This window comes from Hippoglossus hippoglossus, chromosome 17 (genome assembly GCF_009819705.1).
Source record: "Hippoglossus hippoglossus isolate fHipHip1 chromosome 17, fHipHip1.pri, whole genome shotgun sequence".
Classification (NCBI taxonomy): domain Eukaryota; kingdom Metazoa; phylum Chordata; class Actinopteri; order Pleuronectiformes; family Pleuronectidae; genus Hippoglossus; species Hippoglossus hippoglossus.
Genome location: NC_047167.1, coordinates 20768771 through 20777225, shown reverse-complemented (window position 1 = coordinate 20777225; position 8455 = coordinate 20768771). Strand labels below are relative to the sequence as shown.

General features: G+C 42.4%; 1 protein-coding gene and 1 long non-coding RNA gene across 12 annotated transcripts; one reads left to right on the top strand and one right to left on the bottom strand.

The window, feature by feature from the left end:
- Window positions 1-28: 28 nt before the first annotated feature.
- LOC117778830 lies at window positions 29-1211 on the top strand. Its single transcript, XR_004616852.1, has 2 exons — window positions 29-96; window positions 557-1211. It is a non-coding gene; the product is annotated as an uncharacterized LOC117778830 (long non-coding RNA).
- A 110-nt stretch (window positions 1212-1321) lies between these two features.
- LOC117778818 (heterogeneous nuclear ribonucleoprotein C) lies at window positions 1322-8426 on the bottom strand. Of its 11 annotated transcripts, none has more exons than XM_034614641.1 (9): window positions 8271-8426; window positions 5780-5892; window positions 3932-4200; window positions 3619-3691; window positions 3386-3436; window positions 3130-3299; window positions 2877-2993; window positions 2443-2606; window positions 1322-1929 (listed from the first exon to the last, which is right to left on the bottom strand). In XM_034614641.1, the coding sequence occupies exons 2-9, from the start codon at window positions 5782-5784 to the stop codon at window positions 1828-1830; spliced, it is 951 nt and encodes a 316-aa protein (XP_034470532.1). In that variant the 5' UTR covers window positions 5785-5892; window positions 8271-8426; the 3' UTR covers window positions 1322-1827. The 11 variants fall into 11 exon arrangements, with proteins under 11 accessions (XP_034470532.1, XP_034470536.1, XP_034470537.1 ...); XM_034614645.1 differs by having other exon boundaries at window positions 2877-2990; XM_034614646.1 differs by having other exon boundaries at window positions 3386-3433.
- Between the last annotated feature and the right edge of the window lie 29 nt (window positions 8427-8455).

Sequence of the window (8455 nt, the reverse complement as noted above, 5' to 3'; positions counted from 1 at the left end):
CCCCCGCCCCCACCGCCACCACCACCCCCGCCCCCACCACCACCGCCACCACCACACCAACAACAGCAGGAGCCAGTAGCGTTCTCCACTCATATGGTAAACAACCAACAATCCACCGGAAACATGTTCACAAACACAACACAACTGACTTCACAATCATAATCACAACTACAACCGAAAATCCCCCATCATCACCACCTGAGAAAAACCTTACACATAGCAGCTTTAAACTCGGTCTAATTTGAATCTTAAAGGGTTAGTTCATCAGTTTCTGCTTCCACAGCAACACAATGCAAAACAACACACAATAGAACGAGGTGTACCTGTTAATGCTGAGCAACACAAAGAACAATCAGTGACTAACCTCAGATATTTCTCAAAGTCAAAAAACAATCTTCAGGTCTTTAAACCACGGGAAGATGAATGAGAAGATTTGTTTAAGATGTTGTGATGATTTCTAAAGACTTTTCTGAACTGAGCTCGACTCAAAGAACAGGAGAGATAAGTTTAACGAACAAACATTCACTGACTGACGTCTCCTCTCTTTCTCCGGCAGCTCTGCTTCTCCTGCTGAGCGTCGTCGCACTGTCCTTCACACACAGAGCTTGAGTCCAGAGGAAGCTTGTGGCCTGAAGACATTTGTGCAGGTTCAACGCACAGAGGAGTGTTCAACTGTATAAATGTTCAACTTAACTTATCGTCTTACGTTTTGCACCTGTGAAAGTTTGAGTTTTAGCTGCAGTAAAAACAAATGATAATACAGAAGGTAGCTGAAGGCATTTGTGACCAAATCATTCTTTAATTTCCTACCCGTGACTTTGGAAAGTTTTGTTGGTGGTGGAAAAATGACTAATTTATAAAATAATGTTTTTAATGCGTATAGATTTATTAGTTTTTATAATTTTAACATTTACTCTGAAGACACCATTATTATGCTGCCGTTTGTGCTCGCCCTCATTTAGGATCAGGCCTTTTTGAAAATTGCCAGGTCCACAACTCAGGACCCGTGAGGACTCTGTGTGAATATTATTAGAAGCTTGATTCTCACAATTTTCTTCTGTAACTATGGAAACTAAACTACTGTAAAACAGTGCATTTCTCAGTTCCACCAACCAAACTTGATGAAAAGTTTCTGATTTCATAAGTGGACTCTGAATTCTGATTAAATGTTTTCAATCCTCATTTAAATTGTTTTTTTAATAAAGGTGAATAAGTACAAAATGCAGTTTAGTCATTTTCATTTTTAAAGACAAACTTTTTCACCCCCTTAGAAATCAACAATAAAGTTTATGGAAAAAAAAACAGACATTTAGCACACAACCACTTTTAATATTTTATTGCAATTTATTTCTTTACAGTTAAACATAAACGGAATAGTATAAAAAACTGACATTAACATACAGACACACGAGGTCAAACAAACTCACCGATGAGGAAAAATACATTGAACCTAAAAATCGTATTTCGCAGCTGAATTTGGGGCCTTGCATTAAGACATGTCCGTCGAGCTGTCGTCTCTGAGAACATTAGGTGTCCATTTTTCTGCCTTCGCCTGAAGACAAGTAACGACTCAGTAAAAACACAAAAACCAAAAACTACAGCTAGCTATTCCTGTGACGGTGAACGTGGACAACTGGTGAAAGTAACAAAGAAAAGAATAAGTCAGTTTCAGGGACAATGGGACAACATCGCGTGTGCACCATGCTTGTGTGTGTGTGTTTGTGTGAGTACACATTTGCCTTTTGTATCTACAATGAGTGTTAAAACAGAGTCCGAGTTCCTATTGGAAGCCGTGTAGCGCTCCACGTGTCGGCGTCCACTCGTCGCCTACGAGTCGTCTTCGCCGTTGATACTGTCACCATCATCGTCACCTTCCACATGCTCGCCTTCCTCTTCCTCGTCGTCTTCATCATCATCATCCCTCTTCGCCTGCACAATGTGTCAAACAAGAGTTAATCGCATTTTAAGCTTCAAGATTACTCCAAAAACATGTCTCTCTTTATATTATTAAAGAACTATCAACGCTTCATGGAAAAGATTGAGGGTTTTAACCGGATGAAACAAACTGATTTTGTTGTCTGTAAGGTTTTTTATTATTATTTTCATATATGGCAACAATGCTCTGTATTTGTCCATGTTTGTTGTTTTTGATTATTTGGGTTAAGTTAAAAGTTCCCAAGGAGACTTAAGTGCTTGTCAATTGCATTTACACATTTAAAACTAAAACCTTTGACGCAACACAAATGTAATGAACAGCCAGGTCAGAACTCGTTTTACCAAATTTAGCAACTTCCATTTGCAACATGAGATCATTCCTTCCTGCAGTGAGTTTGACATTAAAACCCTGAGAGACTCTTATCTGTAATGTGTGAGCAACGAGGAGCCATGAAACCTGAGGCTGCCAGCATCTGCAATTTGTGTGGAAACTGGATGGGGTCTCACCTCTTCCTCCTCCAGCATGTCGGCATCCTCGTCCTCATCATCTTCCTCCTCATCCGAGTCGTTCATATCCTGGCACTCTCTCTCCCTCTTCAGCCCGTCCTCCTTCTTGCTGCTCGAGTGAGGTGGTGAAGTCACTTCTCCTGGCTCAGGTTTCATGCTCTTAGCTTCTGCCAAACAGGGAGACACTTTCAGAAATGATCTTTTATTATATTAAATTAAGTTCTAAGAAGAAGCAGCCGCCTTTGTTGATCTGGTGATTGTCTCACTATTACATCAATATGAAATAGGACAGATCTTTCTGTACTGCAATCTTTACTTTACACAATACCTGGTTAAGTACTTTTAACTTCATTTTAGAAAATAAAAACATTTTTGATATATAATATATCCAGCAGGGGTCAGACAAAACCATTAAAAAACAGTTTCCCACGTACCTGACTTCTTGCTGTGGTCCTTCTCCATGCGCTCCAGGCTCTCCAGCAGGTCGTCCACTTTGCTTTTGATTTGGGTCAGCTCCCGCTTGATGGTCTGCAGCTCATCCACTTTCACTTCAGAGAAATGAGAAAAATAAATCTCTATAAGTACAGCTGTGAAGTAGCTTCCAGTTACGGCAGCTGACCTCCCCATTTTCCATCAAGTGATTAATGAAGCTGTGGATAATGTTGCAGGAAGCAGTGAAACACTCACTTGCTCTGGATGAAGAAATCCTCTGGCTGCTCTTGGAGGAGGAGGAGAAGCTGCTCTTGGTTCGCCGGCTGCTTCCTCCGCTGAGGCTGACCCGCGGGCGCTTGGACGGGATCACAGCCCGCGACAAAGGGGGAGGAGGAGCGGGGACACGGGACGGGTACGAATACATTCTGGGATCAAAGACAACAAAAATCGGTAATTTCATATTGATGTCATCGTTGTGTTTTCTGTTCAAACCAGGAGACATTTAACTCACCTGTCATAATAATCTCTCTGAAAGTCGTAGTCGAGGTCAAATGAGGAACTGCTGTTCAGGAAGAACAATAAAAAAGTGTCAGGAAGGAAATATGATGATGTGACAGTGTTTATTTCTATATATTTCTATATTATATGTATTTTTGGCTAAAGTCTGGCGGTTCGTGTCGGGTGGGTTTTAGCTCTGTGGTGTACCAGCAGTGACAATGTATGTATATTATCATGCCGAGTGACCTGTACATGTCTCCAGCGGAGCGTTTAGTGGTTTTTGACCTGTGTGGTTTGGGTTCTCCAGCCAGGTTGATGTCTGAGGAATAAAAAAAAAAGACCACAGATCATTACATGGCTTATTCTAAAGATCACGGATCAAACATTTAATTTAAACCAAACTCAATATGCAGAAAAGTTAAACAGGAAAACAATATGCCAGGAGTTTTATCGGCAGTGAATTAAATGTCAGGACGCCATGGTGTTGGAGAATTTTGCGATGATGTAAAATCTTTACTTCTTCCTCCAATTTCAAAAAGTTAAAAAAATGTATCCTTACCAAGCACTTGTCCAACAATCATCCTTCCATCCTCTCCAGTGACCGCAGCCCGGGCGTTCCTCTCGTTGGAGAACTGGACGAAGGCGTAGCCCTTGTGGACGGAGCAGCCTACGATCTTGCCGTACTTGGTGAAGATGGCCTCGACGTCGCCCTTGGTGACCAGAAGGGTGTTGAGGTTGCCGATGAAGACCCTGGAGTTGAGGGAGCGTTGGTCGGTCTTGTTGGTGACGTTGCTGCTGGCCATCAGGCTGGAAGTGGTGGGTGAACGACTAGTGGGAAGACACACACACACACACACACAGACAAATCCCAGATTTAGCAGCGTGCATGAGCAACATTCACCCGTCTGAACTCCTCCCGTCACTGAGGTGTAGGAGTCTCCAGCTGTAGGGTCTGGGAACCAGGACGACACATGATCACCAGGGATCCCTGAGAAACTAAAAGGTTAAATCTGAAATAAACTAGTGCTGATGACAAAAGGAGAAAACTGCAGGAGGTTGAGGGTCAGTTATTGTTCTAACAGGAGGCACATGTCCAACATGTCCTTTCTGTCTTAGCTACAAATAACTATTAAAAAAATAATACGATTATATTTAATTAGTTGGCAGATTATACTTAAAAGCATTTTTTGAGGTCTGCAATAAACTCGTACACGTACAGGTCAGACACTGAGTGCAATTCTAAAAGATCTAGTCCATAACAAAAAAAGATATTAGTTCTTAGAGAATGCAGTGATGTAACATCAGCAGACGAGACTGTCATCAGTTTATTTGTACTAGCGATGCCTGATGAGGTGCTGCTGCTGCTTTATACCACATGTCATTATTTGAGGACATTAAATTTAGTGCCACTGTGTAAATATGTTGAGCTGAACACTGGGTTGAACATTAACCTGATCAATAAAGCATCTGGACATCAAGGAGCCAACACTTCACACTTTAAACACACTATACACAATATTCTGTATGGCTCATTTCAAAGACAACTGACACCTTTACTGAAATCCTTATCTACTATTGTACCTAAAAAAAGACGCATGTTAATGAACTTCTGAGGCAAACGACTCATTTTCAAGACTTTGAAGATCTGAGTGACTAACACGGGGCCGATAACCGCCTGATTGATTTGATGTAATATTAACTGGCTTATTAAGAAACACAGGGCAGGTCAACAGTGTGAACGTTATCTATATCGTGTTTACAAAGCAGTGGGTGGGGCTCCTGTTTAGAGTTGGAGGAGTTTGTGGTTTAGAGGAAAGACATTTTAAAAAGATCAAAATTCTTTACCTGAAACTTTGGTAAAGTCTCGTTACATGTTTAGAAATTTGTATCATCTGCATTGCACCACCATTTTATTCCAGTAGAGGACAATGTTTACATACTAACAGAGCCCAGGGCGCCATCATTAAATGGCATTGGTATGGTATTGTCAACAATTGAAAACATGTTTGACAAAAGAAAAATCCTGAAAGCTGCATTTATTTTTGTTGAAGAGCTAGAAGCTAGAATGAAATATTGTGAAAATGCTTGCAGATTAATTTCCTGACGATTGTTGCAGCTCTAATTAATTTACTGTTTCCCACCGAACAAAAAGGTTTAAAGCACCAACAATGTGTAACTTGTTTGTGTTCACTGCCGATTTAAAAACAATATTCTTCTGGCATCGTAGAGCTCTCTATCTATAGAACAGGGCATGTTACACCCAGGGAACGTTGTGACGCTTAGGGGAGCTCGGAGCCTTGTGTGAATTTGGAAATGGGAGCCTTCATACAGGAAAACATGACAACAGTAGTGGCATCAACAGTAACCCCCCCCAGCCTGACAGGGGGGCTAAACATTCATCACTCACTCCATAGCGTCTGCGTGCAGGGCTGTCGTCTGTCTGTCTGATGTTTGACACTGTGGCCTGGGTTCAGTTTGGGCTGGTGTCTCGACCTTCACCTTCGCCCCTCACGATTTATACTGAGGCGACAGAAAACACACCTCAGTCAAGCGGACAGGGTTATCTTGTACCAAGTCTTACCTGGTTGGGTTTGTTAGTGTGTGTCTGTGTGCAGAAGTCAGTGATGAGGCAAACACAAATACACTACTAATACACAAGGGATGCGTCGCCAGGGAAAATACCAATCCAACTAGCCACACAACCTACAACCTGAGCCGAATACATGTGCAAGTGCAATATCTCATGATATACATGTGATGTGACATAATACTTGAGATGCACATTTAACACAAAAGAGACAAAACCATTAGATTCATATGAATTAAAGAGTAGAACCTGATATGCTTGTGTTTGTGTATGGTTGTAGGTCAGAGAGGAGAAGAGGAAGCCCTTTAACAGAGTCATGTCAGCCAGGGATCAACTTGAACCACAACTCTAGGTTTGTAAATAATCCTTAAACATTAACGCTACCTCTCAATATCACAAACTTGACTAATCATGTTTATAATTGGACAAACAGAGTTAATGCAAACAACTGAAGTAACTAAACTTCCTAGTTTTGTCAATTCTTTATGTTTTCATTTCATTCTCCTTTAACGTGGAGGAACGTTAGTGTGGAGGGGCATCATGTTTTACAGGTTAGGTTTATTTTAAATATATATAAATAAATCAAAACTACATGTGGGGTGTGAGAACAATAGATTTACTGCTGGGATGCAGAATAACTTTATACTTTAATTGGACGTCTTTTTAGTGTCCTCAGGGTTTCTAAATCTGAAGAATTCAAATGCAACAGAATGCAATTCATTTTCCATTTCACACTTAGACTGCTCTAAGAAATTACTTGATTAATAGGAACTGCACCCAGATCAGTGGCAGAGAATTGATGGGGAGATTAATCAATAAAAGTGTTTGGCTGGCTATTGTGAATTGCAGTAAAAAAAAAAAAAATACTAAACATAAATACGCAACTCCACAAAAAGCCTCCAGCGCTCGTCTACTCGATGTAATAGTGCTGGTTCATAGATGTGCGACATTTCCCAACAACCACATACAAGTGATACCTGTCCACAGACTCATTGTAAGTGACTTTTAAGTGCTTTTAAAGGACGTTTAAAGGATCTACAGATGCCCTGGTCTCGACAGTCCAATCATCCAGTGATTAATTTGACAGTATTTACCACTCATTGTGAACACGGCTTGCTTCTAATGAAAAAGACTAAATGTGGCTTTGAGGCTTTTTTTCACACGAGACATTTTCACCCAGCAGAGGAAGCTCGTGTGTTAAGAGGACATTGCTGACGGCTGAGTTCAATTCAAGGGTCCCAATGATTCACTGGATGTATTTGTCACCTCCGCTACCTGAGGGAAGTCAAAATGTCTGCTGTGCACCGGAGCCCCTGGTGTGTACCTGCGGCCTGAGAGTGAATGTGAGGGCGTGGGGTTGATCAGGACAACACATAAACAGCCATTATTCTCTTTCAGTTTAACAAGGTTTAATTCAGGTTTTTTTTGGTAAATGTGTGTGTGTGTGTGTGTGTGTGCAACGTTCAGCAACAAAACTGTGAAGCCTCCAAAAAACACAAAAACACAAAAACACTCTTCATCATGGGGAGGTGCAAAAAAAAAAAAAATCTACTCCACATCCAAAACAAAACGGAGAAGCAGAAGTCTGAGGGGGGGGGATTCGTGAACAATTTACCTAAACCATCCACAACACACCCGCCCTGGAGCCCCGACAGCGCCACCACCAGGCTTCACAGTGAAGCACGGGGCCTTGCGCTAGCCGCGGGGGGGCTCAAAGCCGGCTGGCATGGCTAACGCTAGCCCCAGCACAAATAGAAAAGCATGGAGGGGGGGGGGGGTGAAAAATACACAGCAATCAGAACCAGTCCCTCGGCTTTGCAAAAAACTCAAAAACTCAAAACCTGCAAAATGCTGATAAACCGTGCAGCCGATAATCTGCGATCGGCCGCGGGATCAGGACAAAGCTGCGACTACCACACCGAGAGGAGCCGTTTAGCTAGGTGGCTAGCTGGAGGGCTGGCGAGGAGAAAAACACCATCAGTCCCGTCAAAGGAAAAGTCTCCACAACCAAGGCTACGAAAAACAAAATGAAACCGTCGTCGTGTTTGTTTTTTGTTTTTGTTGCTAAAAAAAACCCCACAAGCAGCGTGCGTGTGTTCTGCGTCTCTCTCTCTCTCTCCCCACCCCCCGGGTTAGCTAAGCTAGCTACCTCGCTAGCTAGCTACTAGCGCACATCGCGTTCTGTCCGCTGGCAAAACAGCAACAAAAAAAATGAAAAACCAAAAAAAACCACCGTGGAGAAAAAAATATCCCAAAAACAAAAGGAAAAAGGAAGGAAAAATTAAAAAATGTCTTGGGACAAAATACTCACCACGACCTGAACGAGTAAAATGTCTGGCGCTCGGTAAAATCGGTTAATTAGTTCGGTCCCGTTCGGAGCAGCGGCGGTTCGCCCCCCCTGCGCAGCGAGCTAGCTTTCTTCTAGCCGCCGAGCTAACGCGATGCTAAGTGGCGATGGCGCAGCAGCGGACGCGGCGCGCTGGGTTTGTGTCGAGG

Coding starts and splice junctions, on each gene's coding strand:
- LOC117778818 (XM_034614641.1), bottom strand. Junction 3,692..3,931: donor GATTGTTGGACAAGTGCTTG/GTAAGGATACAT, acceptor TTTATTCCTCAG/ACATCAACCTGGCTGGAGAA. Junction 3,437..3,618: donor TCCGCTGGAGACATGTACAG/GTCACTCGGCAT, acceptor CTTCCTGAACAG/CAGTTCCTCATTTGACCTCG.